Genomic DNA, 19,057 nt, shown 5'->3' with positions numbered 1-19,057 from the left:
GCAAACCAGCAACATCCACTTTTAACAAATGTGGAAGCATGTTGACCGAGCTTCTAGAAAAATGTATCTGTTATGAAAGCAAAAATCAAAACCCCTAACCCTAAGTATGAATAACCTACACATATCCAGATGTGTCCGGCTGAGAGGCGTCTAGAATAAAAAGAGGAGGGAGTAGCTGCAGAGCTTCAGGCTCCGGCCCAACTCCTCCCTCAGACCCTACTGGACCCGAGCTGAAGAAGGACGTGACTCCAGAAATGCTCATCAGGAACATTAGCATGAGCTCATTAGTTAATTAAGCTGCTCCTACTCCACCAGCCAATAGAACCTTAGTATTTCAAACTGTGATTTATAAAGTTGGGTTCAATTAACGATAAGCAGCAAATAACTGATTTCAGTCAAACTGAATTCACATCATAAAGTAGCCTAATCTCGCTCTGACGTGCTTTCCCCTGAGCTGACGGGCTGGATGGCATGACATCATGTTGCTGCACAATTTCAACCACATTCAACCTTTTGCCAGACGACATTTGTGTCTTTTTCGAGTCTCTGTATGTTGCACAAACACAATGGACTTAATGAAACCCACAGCAGAACAGAAGCATGTTTTAATGGCAGTGCTCTCATCAGTCTGACCACCGCCTTAAAAGTCCCATGTCATGCTTTTCCGGTTATTACCCGTCCCCTTGTGTGTTATGAAGGTTTTTATCCATGTGAACGGTCTGCAGAGTCAAAGACCCTCAAAGTACACCCTGTAGGGAGTAAAACTCTAACACAGAAAATACCTCCCCAGAACGCCTCGTTGGAGATTTCTCATTTATTTCCTGGGTAGTCTGACGTGTGAATACCCAGTAGCCACGCCCAGAGCTATGGCCGCACCCTCTGCCAGCCTTTCACGAAACAAAGCTTCCCAAACCTTTCAGCGATTCATGCCAGATATGTACAGCGTAGGGCACTGAAGAACGATGCTGTTCCTACTTTGTTTGGACCAGTGGGAGATTCGGGTACACAACCTGTAAGTATTCATTGTTGTTTGTGTATTTATGATGTTTAAAACAAACAAGGTATCTACCACGACTGTTTAAATGGGTAAACGTTTTTCGGACTTCTAAGTTGGGATTGCGGAGAAATGCTCTCCGCAGACCCATGCTTTCCGCAGACCCATGCTCACAGCGTTATAAACCTTTTTCTTACTGAATATCAAGCCACACTTATTGCTTTTACTTCGGCTGTGAGTGTTTGTGTGTGCTCAGGATGAGTTTAGCTTGTTCTAGCTGTATCACCAAGCCTGTCTGCTCCCGCAGCAGTGTGTGTGTCTGTGTGTGTGCGAGCAGCAACGAGCCTGTCAGCTTCCTGACCAATCAGAGCACACTGGGCTCACAGGGAGGGGGGGCAGGAGCTCCAACAAGCCGTGTAGGACAGAGTGAATACACAGACTATACAGAGATGCTGTGAGAAACCAATGTGAGTTTGGAACATTGAACAATATAAATCTATTCTAGTAGACCTCAACAATGGAATTATGATCAGTAGAAATGACCATGACATGGGACCTTTAAAGGAACTCACATTCACCTTCTCTGTGCACTTCTAGCTCATAAAAAAGGATGTGATGTCACCGTTTAATGGCAGTTAATAACTGCATGTTGATCAGAGTGACCCTGTGAGGGAGCACAGATGCAGTCCTTCAGGGTGTTGGCTGGTGTTGGATAAAATGTTAATCAGTATTTTCAGAGCAGAATAACGGACTAAATGCTGACACAAGAATAAAAAAGTCGAAGCACATAACCAAGCGACCCACCATGAGGACTTTCTCCTGCTCCTGGGCAGCCTCGGGGTTCTGCTTCCGTACCATCAGGGTCAGGACCCTCAGAGCGAACGCTCGGGTCGGCACGTCCGGGTCACATGCCTCCAACAGCAAATCAGAAAAGGGCTTGACCGGAGGGCCAGGTTTACTGGTGCCAGAGGTCCTCCCTCCACCTCCAGGCTCAGAGCACGCTGGCTGACTGTTTAAGGGAGATGGAGGAGGGCTAGTCTGTGAGTCTGTTGCTTCAGTTTGTATATTTCCTTTTTTCATTAAAGGCACACTTTTGTTCTGTGACATGGTTTCAGGGTTTCTGGAGCGCTGATTCTCAGAAGAGAAGTGTTCCGGCCGGTAGGCACCGTGAGTGGCTATGACAGCTCTGAGGTTGGATGCCAACTCCTGGACGAAGACGTCGGAGTGCTTCTCAGAGAGCGTCTCCAGGGGGGGGAGAAGTCTCCACATAGAAGAGTAGTCCTCGGCACTAAGCTGTAATGTTTAAAAATTGAGAGGTTGGTTGTGAGAGAGCAGGTTGTGAGGGAAACCCAGGAAAACATATGTTTGACACTGAAGATGATTCAGATCGTATTAGCCCTGTGCTGCCAGTGTTCTTTATTCTGATTGGGCGGCAGCAGAGATCCTACATACAGTTGTTCCTTACTCCAACTACTCTTACTGTGACCAGAGCACATTTTCAGCTGCTAGTAAAAAGGGACAGTTCCGCCTAAAATCAAAAAGACATAATTGTTTCTCTTACCTGTGTTTGGGTGAACTGTCCCTTTAACAGCAGCTGAAACTCTCCACCGGGGGTTATCATAATCATCTCACTGCAGTGTGAGGGGGAATTTTACTTGAATTCAGCTAAAAAACATGTTCCTAAGTCCTACAATTATACATGTATTAATGCATTATGAAATGTATCTGTAGTATTTGATATTCCTATTGCCATGACTATACAGTGCACACATGGTGAGGTAGACACTGTTTAATGAGCCTCCTCTTGATTTGAGTACCTGAGGTCCAGACAGCAGGGTGGCCAGCAGACCCACCCCCATACTCAGCGTATCGCTCTCTACTGGGTTCCCCAAGCCTGGACCTATGCCCTGATCCAGACCAACACAGGCCCTCTGCAGCAGGGACACCATGAAGTCCACCACCTGGAGGAAGGACACACACAATCATGGGCACAAATAACACAGCAAGAGATTCAGATGTGTGTGGGGCGAGGGAGGAAGGTAGGGACGTAGTTCTTTTATTCAGCCCTGGGGCTTTAATGTTTATAAAAAGAAGAAAATATGACCTTAAGCGGCTCAAATGTGTTTAGTACAAAAGTTAAACCTCAAGGGGGAAATTGTAGAATTTAGGACCAATAACTACAGCTAAATCTATAAGCATTTTGTTGCCTCACAATGATAGCCAAAAGGGAGCCTTCTTTCTCTGTAAACAGCTTAGCTTATTACAAATAATAAAAAACGATTTAGTATTTATAGACCAATGTTGACATTTGTTGGAGAGTTTAAAGCTGTATTATATATCGAGCCTGGAACTGAAGTCAGCAGGTAGATGTTCTTATGTCAGCATATCAAGGTCCAACAATGTGATCGGTTAGAATATAAAAAGAGAGTTGTGGGCTGGACAGCTGATCTGGGTTGTGAAGCTGCTGTGGAGTTAGTCAGTTTCACTCAAAGCCAACGAGGGAACAGTGACACTGACTAATCCCAGAGGCGCACTGTGCTCACAGTGTGTCCGGGAATACCGCACTGTACAAAGAGATACAAGCTTTTTTTTTACCAAGGCAGACCTTAGAAGCCACCAGTACCGTTCACACGGTGAATCAGTCTGTAAAGATTGAGTGCTGCAAACAATATTTGCTCTGTGACTTTGTTGAGCGAGTAAGAACTTCCCCGAGAAGTGCGTAACGCACTGATGTCGGGGAACCTGGATCATATTTTTAGGAGGAAACCGTTTCAGGTTCTCTTTCGGTTGCTCTGCCTCAAGTCTGTGTGATTAACAGAATTTCCTGATGAACAAAAAGCTTTACTTGTTGCTAAGATGTTGCTAACAATATTTAGATCTGTTGATTCATAACCCAATTGGATAATCTACATCGTCTCAAAACTCAATGCCTTTGAGACTTCAACTCGACTGCAGCTAGAAAGATGTGTGCAAAACCAAATAAAACCCTCACAGATGACTTAATGTCTGCTTTGGTTCTCCGTCACAGTGGTTAAAGAGTAGGACTGCTCGATTATGGCAAAAATCATAATCTCGATTATTTGGGTCAATAATTGTAATTGCGATTATTAAATGCGATTATTCATTGACTTTGAAAACATCCATTTATTGTACTTTAAAACAAATACAAATAATCATTTGTATTTTTTAACTGTTGAATTATAAGTTCAGGGTAATCAACTGAAAAACCAATACAAAATAAAATAAATTATACATTCATATTCACATTTAAATAAATAATATCAAAATAATAAATACCAATAAACAAGATCAACACACATGTTGCAGTGCACTGTCACAACCTGAACACTCCTTAACATATAGCCAACATTTTGGTAAAACATATTCAACATATTCCACTCAGTTAAACATTAAAGGCTGGCCCACCTTCATGGTCCAGAAGTAACAGGAAATAAATGTTGAACTACAATTTAAGACCAAATAAAAATGTTTTGGCCACCATGGCAAATGCTGCTCATCTCATCTCTTAAAGGTCCCATGTCATGGCCATTTCCACTGATCATAATTCCATTGTTGAGGTCTACTAGAATAGATTTATATCGTGCAATGTTCCAAACTCACATTGGTTCCTCAAACAGCATCTCTGTAAACTACGTGTATTCACTGAATTTCACTCTCTGCCTTTAACGGCAATAGCCCCCACCCTCCCTGTGAGCACAGTGTGCTCTGATTGGTCGGGACGTTGTGAATCGTGCTGAGCTCCGTGGAGGTGTGGTTTCCTTGTTTAGCAATACACAGCCAAACTCACCCTGAGCACACACAAAGTCACAGCCGAAGTAAAAACAATAAGTGTGGCTTGATATTGAGTAAGAAAAGGGTTGATAAACGCTGTGAGAATGGGTCTGTAGAGAGAATGGGTCTGCAGAGAGAATGGGTCTGTAGAGAGAATGGGTCTGCAGAGAGAATGGGTCTGCAGAGAGAATGGGTCTGCAGAGAGAATGGGTCTGTAGAGAGAATGGGTCTGCAGAGAGAATGGGTCTGCAGAGAGAATGGGTCTGTAGAGAGAATGGGTCTGCAGAGAGAATGGGTCTGCAGAGAGAATGGGTCTGCAGAGAGAATGGGTCTGCAGAGAGAATGGGTCTGCAGAGAGAATGGGTCTGCAGAGAGAATGGGTCTGCAGAGAGAATGGGTCTGCAGAGAGAATGGGTCTGCAGAGAGAATGGGTCTGCAGAGAGAATGGGTCTGCAGAGAGAATGGGTCTGCAGAGAGAATGGGTCTGTAGAGAGAATGGGTCTGCAGAGAGAATGGGTCTGTAGAGAGAATGGGTCTGTAGAGAGAATGGGTCTGTAGAGAGAATGAGTCTGCAGAGAGAATGGGTCTGCAGAGAGAATGGGTCTGCAGAGAGAATGGGTCTGTAGAGAGAATGGGTCTGCAGAGAGAATGGGTCTGTAGAGAGAATGGGTCTGCAGAGAGAATGGGTCTGCAGAGAGAATGGGTCTGTAGAGAGAATGGGTCTGCAGAGAGAATGGGTCTGCAGAGAGAATGGGTCTGTAGAGAGAATTGGTCTGTAGAGAGAATGGGTCTGTAGAGAGAATTGGTCTGTAGAGAGAATGGGTCTGTAGAGAGAATGGGTCTGCAGAGAGAATGGGTCTGCAGAGAGAATGGGTCTGTAGAGAGAATGGGTCTGTAGAGAGAATGGGTCTGCAGAGAGAATGGGTCTGTAGAGAGAATGGGTCTGCAGAGAGAATGGGTCTGTAGAGAGAATGGGTCTGCAGAGAGAACGGGTCTGTAGAGAGAATGGGTCTGCAGAGAGAATGGGTCTGTAGAGAGAATGGGTCTGCAGAGAGAACGGGTCTGTAGAGAGAATGGGTCTGTAGAGAGAACGGGTCTGTAGAGAGAATGGGTCTGTAGAGAGAACGGGTCTGTAGAGAGAATGGGTCTGCAGAGAGAATGGGTCTGCAGAGAGAATGGGTCTGTAGAGAGAATGGGTCTGCAGAGAGAACGGGTCTGTAGAGAGAATGGGTCTGTAGAGAGAATGGGTCTGTAGAGAGAATGGGTCTGCAGAGAGAATGGGTCTGCAGAGAGAATGGGTCTGTAGAGAGAACGGGTCTGCAGAGAGAATGGGTCTGCAGAGAGAATGGGTCTGTAGAGAGAACGGGTCTGCAGAGAGAATGGGTCTGCAGAGAGAATGGGTCTGTAGAGAGAACGGGTCTGCAGAGAGAATGGGTCTGCAGAGAGAATGGGTCTGCAGAGAGAATGGGTCTGCAGAGAGAATGGGTCTGCAGAGAGAATGGGTCTGCAGTGAGAATGGGTCTGCAGAGAGAATGGGTCTGCAGAGAGAATGGGTCTGCAGAGAGAATGGGTCTGCAGAGAGAATGGGTCTGCAGAGAGAATGGGTCTGCAGAGAGAATGGGTCTGCAGAGAGAATTGGTCTGCAGAGAGAATGGGTCTGCAGAGAGAATGGGTCTGTAGAGAGAATGGGTCTGCAGAGAGAATGGGTCTGTAGAGAGAATGGGTCTGTAGAGAGAATGGGTCTACAGAGAGAATGGGTCTGCAGAGAGAATGGGTCTGCAGAGAGAATGGGTCTGTAGAGAGAATGGGTCTACAGAGAGAATGGGTCTGCAGAGAGAATGGGTCTGCAGAGAGAATGGGTCTGCAGAGAGAATGGGTCTGCAGAGAGAATGGGTCTGCAGAGAGAATGGGTCTGCAGAGAGAATTGGTCTGCAGAGAGAATGGGTCTGCAGAGAGAATGGGTCTGCAGTGAGAATGGGTCTGCTGTGAGAATGGGTCTGCAGAGAGAATGGGTCTGTAGAGAGAATGGGTCTGTAGAGAGAATTGGTCTGTAGAGAGAATTGGTCTGCAGAGAGAATGGGTCTGCAGAGAGAATGGGTCTGCAGAGAGAATGGGTCTGTAGAGAGAATGGGTCTGTAGAGAGAATTGGTCTGCAGAGAGAATGGGTCTGCAGAGAGAATGGGTCTGCAGAGAGAATTGGTCTGCAGAGAGAATGGGTCTGCAGAGAGAATGGGTCTGCAGAGAGAATGGGTCTGCAGAGAGAATGGGTCTGCAGAGAGAATGGGTCTGCAGAGAGAATGGGTCTGTAGAGAGAATGGGTCTGCAGAGAGAATGGGTCTGCAGAGAGAATGGGTCTGCAGTGAGAATGGGTCTGCTGTGAGAATGGGTCTGCAGAGAGAATGGGTCTGCAGAGAGAATGGGTCTGCTGAGAGAACGGGTCTGCAGAGAGAATGGGTCTGTAGAGAGAACGGGTCTGCAGAGAGAATGGGTCTGCAGAGAGAATGGGTCTGCAGAGAGAACGGGTCTGCAGAGAGAATGGGTCTGTAGAGAGAACGGGTCTGCAGAGAGAATGGGTCTGCAGAGAGAATGGGTCTGCAGAGAGAACGGGTCTGCAGAGAGAATGGGTCTGTAGAGAGAACGGGTCTGCAGAGAGAACGGGTCTGCAGAGAGAATGGGTCTGTAGAGAGAACGGGTCTGCAGAGAGAATGGGTCTGTAGAGAGAACGGGTCTGCAGAGAGAATGGGTCTGCAGAGAGAACGGGTCTGCAGAGAGAACGGGTCTGCAGAGAGAATGGGTCTGCAGAGAGAATGGGTCTGCAGAGAGAATGGGTCTGCAGAGAGAATGGGTCTGTAGAGAGAATGGGTCTGCAGAGAGAACGGGTCTGCAGAGAGAATGCAGAGAGAATGGGTCAGCAGAGAGAATGGGTCTGCAGAGAGAATGGGTCTGCAGAGAGAATGGTTCTGCAGAGAGAATGCAGAGAGAATGGGTCTGCAGAGAGAATGGGTCTGCAGAGAGAATGGGTCTGCAGAGAGAATTTCGCCGCGATCCCAACTGTCTGTTATTAGCCTGCAGCCAGGGAGGAGAAATCAGCAGAGCTGCCTGCACTGAGTGTGTGAGGAAGTCCGTGGATTGGTCAATTTGGACCAATCAGCGGGGGCTTAACGTAACGGCTCCACGGATTGGTCCATTTGGTTCCGGGTAACGCATGACCGTATCGCGTCATAGCTCTGGGCGCGGCTACTGGCCATTCCTACGTCACAATACCCAGGAAGTAAACAATGGACAATGACGTATCTCCAATGAGGCTTTTTGGGGAGGTATTTTCTGTGTTAGAGTTTTACTTGCTACAGGGTGTACTTTGAGGGTTTTGACTCTGCAGACCGTTTACATGCATAAAAACATTCATAACACACAAGGGGACGGGTAATAACCGGAAAAGCATGACATGGGACCTTTAAAGATGTGTTGCTAGAAACACCAGCCTGTTTACATGGTCTGGTTTCAGAGATGAGCGCAAGCAGCTGACAATATTGCCACCTGTACTGAAGACTAGGGCTGCTCGATTATGGCAAAAATCATAATCTCGATTATTTCGGTCAATAATTGATATCACGATTATTAAAAACGATTATCCATTTACATTGAAAACATCCGTTTATTGGAGAAAAAAAATGTGAACAGTATGTTTGTAACAGTTGATTACCCTGAACTTTAAGTAGAATTCAACCGAAAAACCAAATAAAAAAAATATATATAAATAATAATAATAAAAAGATAATCGTTTTATTTCGATTACGTTGTTTTCGTAATCGTTGCAGCCATAATCGTAATCGCGATTAAAATATGATTAATTGAGCAGCCCTATTAAAGAGCACAGGTTTTGCAGGTCAGTATTTATGCTCTCACCTGTGAAGGTTTCCTCAGCAGCACTGTGTGCTGCACACACTCCACCATCATAGCCAGCACCTGCAGCAGAGCCAGTCTGTGGCCCTGCCTCACAGCGGCCCCCAGCACCTGCTGCTCCACCTCCAGGAGAGTCATGGCCGACACCCCCAACTCCTCCTCATCCTCCTCTTCCTCCACTGCAGCTGCACAGCTGGCCAGCCCCTGCAGGAAACACAAGGTTACCTTCTGCACAAGTGGAAAGAACAACTAACTGAAACTCAATCTACACATTTATAACTCTAACATCAAACTCAAATTTCAAATTAAAATCAACAACTAAACAGATTTTAAACTGGGTGTAAAAATAAATAGAAAGTAATGAAAAAAGTAAAAGTGATTTAAAAGTCAGTAAAGAGCAAAGACAGAGTCTGCAGCCCTGATCTCCTCAGACATGCAACATACTCTCTACAAAATTAAACAATGTGAGAATGTATTACTCTGGATAAAATGTCTGTACCTGCAGCAGCTCCAGGAAGAAGTCTCCGGGCAGGTCCGAGTCTTTGAGTTCATTCAGCAGCTGCATCAGAACCTCCAGCCTCCACTGCTCTCCGGACAGCTTCTCATACAGAGCATCATCCTCCTCACTGCCACACAGAGAAGAGGAGAGGTGGAATGCCATAAATAAAGGGTGGCTCCTTAACCAGTGCTGATTGGACCAAGTCACAGTAAATGTAATGTTCCATACTGATTTATGTATCAAAGAAATATACTGTTAAAGCCAAGGCTGTACCAAATGTTTTTTTCAATACATTTACATTTTGCACTTAACAAACATTGGGATCACACAATTTGGAAAACAAACCAATGCAACACCACTGGAATCTAATTGTAAAAATAGCATAATGCTTATAATGTTAGTGTAGCCTTATATTTATCTGCAACTGTTCAGAAAGGCCATGTAACCCCTAACCCTGCACAGCATTGGAATGTTGTAGAGTCTAAATGCCAAAGATAGCATGAAGCTCTGGAGCGTCTAACTGTGGGGGACAGCCCTGCTTCACCAGAGACCCCTTCCCCCCCCCCCCGTCACCTGCAGCGCTCTCTGCAGCTCAGCCTGGCTCCTCCATCACTGCCGGGGGTGAAGAGCAGGTCCGCTGCCCCCCCGCTCCTCTGTCCCTGCAGACCTGAGAGCTGCCTCAGGGCTGACAGAGCTGCAGACGGCTCAGCGTGGCTCAGGTACCTCAGCAGGATCTCCTGACAGGGGGCGCTGTGGACAGCAGAGCACGGCTCTTTTCACATTCAGTTATGCAAACTTAACATTTCTGTTGACCTTTTTCCAAAGTACATATCATTTCCTGCCTTGCACAATGCTTCCTGCTGCCACAATTTCGTTTTTAAACATTTGGCAAATTGATTCATATTTGAAGTCAAAATACTGTCAAAATGCTTAATAAATGAGTCGAGTGCCAGTGTTTCATGGGAACAAAGACAGAGGGTGTTTCTCAATGTCGAGGAAGGCTCCTCCAGAGCCACTATTTCAAGGATGCTACGTCATCGAGTGCCGCCGAAGGATTGATCCAATTTCCAGGATCCTTGGAATTCTACCGAGGCCGGCGTCCTTCGTTGCGGGAAATTTCGAGGCTGCAGATGTGTAGACTCCGCGGTCTTAAAATCCCCACAATGCTTTGCGCACGGACCAATTTCCCCAAATCTGTGGCGGAAAATGTAAGGTCTCTCATATGACGCACACCTGCACACTTGCTAGCCTGTTCCACTCTTCGTTTTCTGAGGCTAGGAGGTATTCTTGCCTCGTTTCTTAAGGAACTCACTCGGAGGTACATGTGCTACCAAGCAAGCCTCCTCGACATTGAGAAATACCCAGAGTCACAGAGCTGCAGCCTACATGTCAGGTCAGACAACTTGTGGTTAGCACTATTAAACAATGAGGACAGCAAGGGACATTTAAAGGTTTGTGTGCTCTACATTGTGCTGTGGCTAATGGCTCTCATTCAATGATTGCACAACTAGGGGATGCCATCATGAATCAAATAATACATTAATTAAAAGAAAATAAATAAATATATATATAAACTTAACACAAAAAGTAAGGAAATGTGTGTTTGGTAGAGTATTTCTTTGTTGTAACAATGCTTTTTGGCAATACAGGTGAAGGGCAGTCACGGCAGGCTCCTGGCAGCCGTACGAGACCGGAGAGTGGCTGCTGTTTGGCATTGGCAGAGTAGATTTGTCACATTCGTCATGGGCGCAACCGACATACACAGCTCTGCTGATCATCCCACAAATGCACGATCCTCACAAATGTGGCACCATTGGAAAGGGAACAAAACAGGCTTTCCAACGGTATAAAATGTATTGCCAAGAAGTATTGTGAGAACAAAGAAATAAGCTACCAAACACAAAATGTTCTTCTTCTTATATATTTATTTTGAAAGAAACACAAGACAGGTGATACAGAGCAATATGAATGCTTAAGCAGACAAATAATAATCATTTTAGTGGGAATTTGATACACATGTTTTGTGTTCATACTGTATTGAAATGAATTGGAATCCATGTAACAGATGGGAAACCTTACCGGAGGTGGGACACATTCTGCTTGGTGAAACAGAAGAGTGTGAAGACAACAGGAAGAACCTCCTCCAGAGCTGTCAGCAGGGACGCTGTCGGACTGTTCCCAACAACCCAGATCTGACAGAGACACAGGAGCAGAGAGCATGAACTCACCACGGGGGGGCTACTATCATCACTGTGACATTCAGGTTCCTGATGGTATTGTTTAGTGCATGCCTTCAGGTGTCCTCACCTTGTACACATCACTCACACACTGGGACAGCTCACACTCCTCCACAGCAGCTTGGGATTGACCCTCATCTGGAAAACAGACAGAAGCATCAGTTCAGCTCTTATCATGCATATGCTGTGTGTGAGGCCAACACTACAACATCTATTAGCTGCACATCTTGAGTATACATAAGATAAACAGCATGTGAGCTCAAAAGCCTTCAGGTGAAAATATGTGATATCTCTTTTGTTTTTAATTCCATTTCCCCAATTAATTATTGCTTGTACTTAATAAATAAAGATGTACAGGTATACTTAAGTTCATTGTTTTAACCAATACCAACCATATAAACAACACTACTAATTTACTCTCTGAACATAGTATGCATCATAGTGTCCTTGGGCTAACCCCAAACTGCTCCTGTAGGCGGGCAGTCTACGGTATTCAACTGTATGCAAGTCTCTGTGGATAAAAGTGTCAGCTAAATAATATGTGATGTGATGTACTGGCCATGCTACTGACTGGAGGCGGGGGTGCAGCGGTGGAGGGGTGAGAGCAGAGGAGTGAGCAGGTGCTGCCGGGCCGCGCCGGGCTCCTCCTGCACCAAGAGCAGCAGAGACCTGGTGGCAACTCGCTGGAACTGCTGGGCCGTCAGCTGGTCCTTAAAGTGCAGGAGGTCAAGGATCTATAGACGGAAAAACCAAAGCACCCCTTCAAACAAACAAGTGTACTTGATAATAGCTGTTCTTCAGGCAGTACATCACTGTGTTAACATGCACTGAAGCAGGAGGACGGACGAAACACAGGAAGTCCACGCACGTCCTAGACCCTTTCACAATCAACTCCACATGCAGCGAGGCTTTTGCGGCCTTCAAGTAACGCCCATTTTTGCCTTTTAATAGTCAGTGAAGCACTGCATGAAGACGATCACAGGAAACCCTCCAGCAGCCACTCCATCAACCAGTTCAAAGAAATAAAACAAATGTGTTGTGTGACATCAGCAGTACAATTTAACAGAAAAAAGGCTGTCATTTGGTTTCCATACCCCTTGTGTTTTAACAATGTGAAGCATCAAGTCTTGGTGAACAGCATAATGATAATGAACTTTATTTGTAAAGGGCCGCTCCAAGAAATATTTAGATTTATGTTTCTCTCTTTTCATGCTTCTGGCTGTCGCAGTCTCTTATCTCTCCCGTTCTTTTGTGCCTACGCATGGGTACAAATGTCTGGTGACATTTTCCTGTCAAGTTTGCTTTTTATAAAATCGGAAACTTGGAAATTGCCGTAACCCATCTTTTGAGCTTGCGCCAGGTTTATAAATGAGGCCCCAGAACAGTGGTTATAAACTAAATGCATTTAGAGAGTAAGAACAACTTTGCAAATGTAATGTAAAAACAATCATATTCTCGCTTAGATTGACCTGAGGACAGACGTGTGTGAAGTAGCTGTCTGCTGAGGCACACTGCTGGGGGGGGGTCACCAGGATCCAGGCCACAGCTTCACATTTCCTCCAGTCGGACTCGCCCCCTGCAGGACACAACAAACAGTGTTCTATCAGTCAGCAGGGGAAACATCATGTCTATTCTAGGAAGTTTCAAAAGGAAAACTACTCAAACACGGATGTTTTGCTTTAGTGCTGTTATTGTTCAGGTTGACTGGTTTATATACAATACATTAGGGGGGGGCTATTTATTTCTCTACTTGATTCTTTCAGACTTTTGCTCCTCACCCATTCCTCCCTCCAAGATAGCTCTGACTACAGCCTGGACCCCTTTAGGCTGCATCAGGCGCTCAGACAGCAGCCGACCACACAGACACCTCAGCCAGGCCGGAGCTGATCTCAGAGCTGATCCAGGAGCTGATCTCAGAGCTGATCCAGGAGCTGATCTCAGAGCTGATCCAGGAGCTGATCCAGGAGCTGATCCAGGAGCTGATCCAGGAGCTGACCTGCTGGCAGATCCTCTGCAGCTTCCCACTGCAGCAGACTATAGAGGGGACATTACATATAAAACACAGCCTCACAGGCCTTTGTATATATGTATATATAGGGCACTCTAAACATCTTCCCAGTGTGACGCTGCGAACCCCGGAATCATAACAACTCTTGTTTAAACTGTTGCCGTAATCGGTGTCGCAAAAGTATCGAGCGACAGGGTCTAGTTTGTGCAACGGACCTCTCGAATGTACATGTGAGTTATTGAGAACACTATTGTCACGTTTTGTGATAGTATTGGTTTGTATAGGTTTTAATAAAAATGGTGTGTGCTGTTTTTTGGCTCAACTGTTCATAGTGCCAATTGAGATAAGAGTCACTGCATATAAGGACTGCCATGCTTGATGTCGCACAGTTTTGCACCCTCGGTGAGCGGAGCGAGGTATGTGACACTAAAGAGACTTTGTTACACGTGTTTATTTGATCCGTGATTTAATGCATTTGTGGTTTAACTGAATGCTTTGTACTTGTTGTGATGTTTTGTAATGACAATTAAGTACCTATGTCTGTGTTTATTTTTAGTTTTCACGATGCTTGAAAGAGTATTAAAGGAACTGCATCCGTAGAGACTCTGCTGTGTTTATTACCGAGGGCAGCTACATACTGTTAAAACACATCAACCACTTATTCCAGCACAGTCTCCCACAAACCCTCCTCCCCCGCCCCACCAAACATAGACATGCCCACCTGTTTGGGTCCGCCCTGGAGGATCAGCAGCTCCGTGATAACGATTGGCTGGTAGACTTGTCTTAGAAGCTTTTTGAGGGCCTCCTTGCAAGTTTTACATTCCTCAGGACTGAGGTCCTGCATCTAAAGTTTGCAATAAATACAAAATAGAAGATGCCCTTTATCTCTCTAGCCTACACACATCAAAATAACTGTCCATTGTATCCAGATGTGTTACCTTCTCCTCCCGCCGGGGCTGGTAGCCCAGCTGGCACAGAGCGGCCATCACGTCCCCCAGATGGCGAGTGAACACCAGCGTGGCGAGACAGGACAGCTCTGCCAGCTGCAGGAGAACCTTCATGGTGGTCAGAAGGCGGCGCCCAGCGGCTGGCACCGGAACAGCATGAAAAGCTTTTTCCACCATGGCTCCAAACGCTGACCTGCGACCCAGTGGCACGCCCACTCCAGGGGCCAAGTATGGGCAGAGTCCCAAGGAAACCACAAACTGAAGAGCTGCTCCAAGCGTCTTCTGCTGGGTGACACTGAGGACATCAGGAGGTAAAGCTGGAGCCATCTCAGGGGTGCGGAGTTTAGCTGCAGATGGAGGAGGGGTCTCCCTGAACCGTTCCAGTTCAGCAGACAGGTGTCGTCCTAAGGTGAGCAGCAGGAGGAGACACTCCTGGACAAAGCCCCAGGGGACATCTTCTGTATCGCTGGAGAACCAGTCTGACCCAGCCCTCACCTCCTCCCTCAGCCTCCTCACCCCCTCAAAGCTACTCTCAGTCTGCAGCTGCTCCCAGAGAAGGGCTCTGTTGGCCTGCAGGGCCCCCAGGAGGGCCTCCTGCTGTGAGGATGGAGCATCATGCAAGGACGACTCTATATATATATATACACACACACACACACACACACACACACACACACACACACACACACACACACACACACACACACACACACACACACACACACACACACACACACACACACACACACACACACACACACACACACACACACACACACACACACACACACACACACACACACACACACACACACACACACACACACACACACACACAGGGTTTAAATGTAATGTATTTATTTCTGGACTGGCAATTCATTTGTATAATTGCAATATATTAATAATCCATTAAGAGTCCAAGCTCCGGTGACTGAGGCTCATTTCTATGGTTGTAGTGTGGCTGACAGTTAAACACAGGGGACGTTATGCTTCTGCTACAGACCATAATGCACGCAACATAAGTTCTGTCCCATACCATGCCTTACTTTCTGCTGTTAAACTAAGTTATACACTTACCAGCGACGGGTTTAGTGAGGACAGAGATCGCTGAGAGGATAGCTGAAGTCATCTCTGCACCACACCAACAACAACACTGTACACGTGCACACACGAGTCACCTGTTCCGGAGCTGACGTCATGCAATGTCCTCATCCATATGAAACCTCCGTCTTTAATGTGCTGCTGCTAAAAGCATTATAACCCTCAGAAACCTATTTCTTCATATATGCCATGGACTTCCATGATGTATTGTGTGTAACTCGCTCGGTGTGAGTCTTAATGGCGCTGAAATTATACGTCAGAAGTATCGTCCCATAAATGTTACGTCATACATAGAAGAGCGACCAGAGCAGAGGGCATGGAGCATACAGCCGGGTTGCGTTCCGATAATCCAAAAATCAGCTCCTAACGTCTAACCCTATCTCCTATTCCTTGACCTCTGAGTGAAACGTCACGGTGTTAAGGGATAGTGGATAGGAGAATTCAAAAGGATTTAGGAGAAGAGACTGCGGTGCTTAGAGAATCCGAATGCACTTTCACTATCCGACGTGTTTATGATGCTCCAGCGGACGTCATGAATGTGCGTCTGCTGCTGTGGGGAAACTATGGAAACTACAGTTTTCTATACAGCGGACTACAACATGGATGTTTAATAAGAACGAGGGACTACTGTAAACTCATCTAGAGACTCTGCACCGTGCTCTGATGCTGTTGCTTTATGCTTTATGAACGTGGACAACAGAGAAACATATTCTTCATGACCAAAGTTGGAATTGAAATAAAAAAGGAAAGTGAAACTGCTCGTCACCCTCTCCCTCCGGTCCACATTAATACAAATGATCCCAATACGTATGATTGTATGAACTATGAACAATGTTATAATAAACATAGATAGGCTTATCTATGTTTATTATAACATTGTTCTGCGTGTCAAAATGAAAGACAACCCACACACCTATCAATCATCAAACCGTGGGGTCTTAATTCATTACGTGTTGATTTATATCAACGTGGGAGTACTTCAGGAAAGTCGACAGAGACAGGGGGGGGGGGGGGGGGGGGGGGCGACTGTATGTTAAATGGATATATCCGACTTCTTTCATTTATCTTTCAATTCCCACAACAATATACATAAATAAATGGCATATTTTGGACATAGTTCGAATGGTGATTAATCATGATTAATTAATTTTTAAACTGTGATTAATCTGATTAAAAATTGTAATCGTTTGACAGCCCTAATTAAAAGATCTTAAAATAAATACAAATGTATTTATTATAAACGTTAGTCCTTAACATCTATCACTGTGTATATCACCATTCAAACATCTTTTAAAAGTTGAACAACCCCACACAGCTCAGTGAAATGTTGACTTTATTTGATCATTTCAGTAAAAACTAATGTTCATATTTCTCTTTTTGATTATAATACTGATGTACGTTCAAAACAAAGCACTTTGGCAACTTACCACATACGTTTTAAAATGCGTAATAAGCACCGTAACTTTCATGATATAATTTCTCCCATTATCGTTTGTGTCCGTGAACGGCCGACTGTTGAGTGACGGCAAATGCTGCGGCTGCAATGCATTGTGGGGCAGCATTTTCTCCTCTCCTTTCCGTTAGGGAGGTCCAGTGGTTCCTAAGCTAAAGGAGGTTATAAAGGAAGTTTGAAACCTCCTTTCCTTTCATTTGGAGAATTGGAACGGCACTTATCATGGCTGCCAGTGACGTACTTCCGGGTCATTTCACTCCGTTAGGAGCTCCGTAAGCTAAATGGACTATTGGAATGCAACCCCGTTCTCCACGGTGGCGACTATGGAAAGCCCAAAGTGCCACTATTCACCCGTTTATTTCGCCCAGTTTTTACTAAATACAAGCGTTTTTCGCCCGGTTTTTAACTCCCGAAAACCGTGCAAATATTAATATGATAATGAGCCCCTCCTTCTGATTTCCATAGCCACTATGTTTAAAGTGTCTGTAACCAATCAGTGAAGAGTAAAGCCAGACCAAAGCAATCTGTAGATGAAAGGTTCCTGACATTGTTAGGCTTCACTGTGATTTGTACATTATTCCAGATTCAGGGGACTAAGTATTAATTTTCCTTTCAATATAATCAATATAGCCTGCCTGCATTGTCTTAAAAATAAAATTGCCTTACCCACTGCCCATTGCCTTAACCCTCTGGAGTATATGGATATTTTCTCGATTTGTAGACGTCTCCTTAAATCACCTTTTAAATGTACTTCAGGCAGGCAGGCACAGATGGAGGTGGAGGCCGCTGTAGTGATGCTGGTCCTCTGGTCCTTGGTGGTGATGGCTCTGGTGAAGGCCCTTGAGCCACGGTAGATCTTGACCTGGGGGCAGGCACAGATGGAGGTTCTTGCTGCTAGGCCCAGGCAGCTGTGAAATCTGAAAAAATGTAGGACAATAATAATTACTACTAGGTTCGTTAAAATAAAGTTCAAATGGAATTTTTCTCAAGCACAAATAACAATGCACAACTAAAAATAAAATGGGGAGGTGGGACAGGAGTCTCTCTCTCTCTCTCTCTCTCTCTCTCTCTCTCTCTCTCTCTCTCTCTCTCTCTACATACATACAGTATAAAATCACAGACACAAATATAAATACATAGATATGTGTATATGTGTGGGATGAATAAAAGTTGATGTTATTCATTACCTCACTTTTACACACAGCAATAACTTTTACACAGAGTAAACGTTTACTAACGGAGAGTCTATTTTGTCACAAGAGAAAGTTCATGACGATTGTAGGAGCAAACACAATAGTGGTGGCTTAAAACCCACCTCTGCTCCGCGCCGTCCTTTAGATGAGCCTGGTCAGATTTAATAAAAGGAGTTCAAAACACCGGCATAAAAGTTATAACAATAATCTGATTTTAATACAGTAAAAAACACAATACGAAATACAGAGTGCCCTGAAACAGAACACTCCGGGCTCCCCGCTCTACTGCCGTGCGATACAGATATCGGAACCAGCCAGTCAGAAACAGGGGGCATTTTGCATGAAGAAACAACAGTATATATGGACATATTTGGGGCGGAGATGTGTGTCGGCTCTTCCGTCCCATTTTACTCCTAAGCGAATCAGAGAGTCCGTGGGGAGGAGTTTGGGTCGGTTGCTCACTCCCCTAGGTGTTCTTACTGGTTGGATTCACTTTGGGTCGGGCCCAATACAGCGAATCAGAGTTCTGGGAAAAAGTATTTCTCTTCTGAACAGAGCGTGAGAGCATTAGAACTCTACAAGGTCAGAATCACTTTTTATCTTATACCGGACCCAACTACTTTAATTTCCCAGGGAAGGTTTCACACAAACTATTCTTTTAAAACAATCAAACATTGTACACAGATATATTGGTATCAAACATTGTACACAGATATATTGGTGCTGATTATTCGCCCCAGGAAGAACCTTGGAAAAAGAACATGTGTGTGTGTTAGTGAGGGAAAGTGTATGTGTGTGTGTGTGCATTGTAGTGAAATATTTGTATTTATTCATGTTAGCAAACTATGGATAAGCTTAAAATGGGAATAATTTGGGTAAAACTGTGAGCTGGATTTGGGGCCTGTTGACATGTGTTTTTGAGGACAAATG

The 19,057-nt window shown here is 45.2% G+C and overlaps 1 protein-coding gene across 3 annotated transcripts in view; it reads right to left on the bottom strand.

The window, feature by feature from the left end:
* The window catches only part of tango6 (transport and golgi organization 6 homolog (Drosophila)), a 29,153-nt gene extending 13,226 nt beyond the window's left edge, over positions 1 to 15,927 (bottom strand). Inside the window, exons 1-13 of one of the 3 annotated variants that reach the window (XM_034227111.1) lie at positions 15,458 to 15,927; positions 14,372 to 15,009; positions 14,155 to 14,277; positions 13,204 to 13,459; positions 12,895 to 13,001; positions 11,997 to 12,159; positions 11,496 to 11,563; positions 11,268 to 11,380; positions 9,762 to 9,938; positions 9,189 to 9,315; positions 8,693 to 8,893; positions 2,812 to 2,955; positions 1,799 to 2,287 (exon numbers count right to left, since the gene is read on the bottom strand). In XM_034227111.1, the coding sequence (XP_034083002.1) occupies positions 1,799 to 2,287; positions 2,812 to 2,955; positions 8,693 to 8,893; positions 9,189 to 9,315; positions 9,762 to 9,938; positions 11,268 to 11,380; positions 11,496 to 11,563; positions 11,997 to 12,159; positions 12,895 to 13,001; positions 13,204 to 13,459; positions 14,155 to 14,277; positions 14,372 to 15,009; positions 15,458 to 15,509 (2,658 nt within the window). In that variant the 5' untranslated portion in view covers positions 15,510 to 15,927. The remainder of the gene's footprint in view (positions 1 to 1,798; positions 2,288 to 2,811; positions 2,956 to 8,692; positions 8,894 to 9,188; positions 9,316 to 9,761; positions 9,939 to 11,267; positions 11,381 to 11,495; positions 11,564 to 11,996; positions 12,160 to 12,894; positions 13,002 to 13,203; positions 13,460 to 14,154; positions 14,278 to 14,371; positions 15,010 to 15,457) is intronic. The other 2 variants (XM_034227110.1, XM_034227112.1) reach the window with 2 other exon arrangements.
* Positions 15,928 to 19,057: the final 3,130 nt, after the last annotated feature.

The sequence above is a fragment of the Gymnodraco acuticeps genome, unplaced genomic scaffold (genome assembly GCF_902827175.1).
Source record: "Gymnodraco acuticeps unplaced genomic scaffold, fGymAcu1.1, whole genome shotgun sequence".
In the NCBI taxonomy this organism is placed as follows: Eukaryota; Metazoa; Chordata; class Actinopteri; order Perciformes; family Bathydraconidae; genus Gymnodraco; species Gymnodraco acuticeps.
The sequence above is the reverse complement of the archived record's forward strand: the minus strand, read 5'-3'. Positions and strand labels throughout refer to the sequence as shown.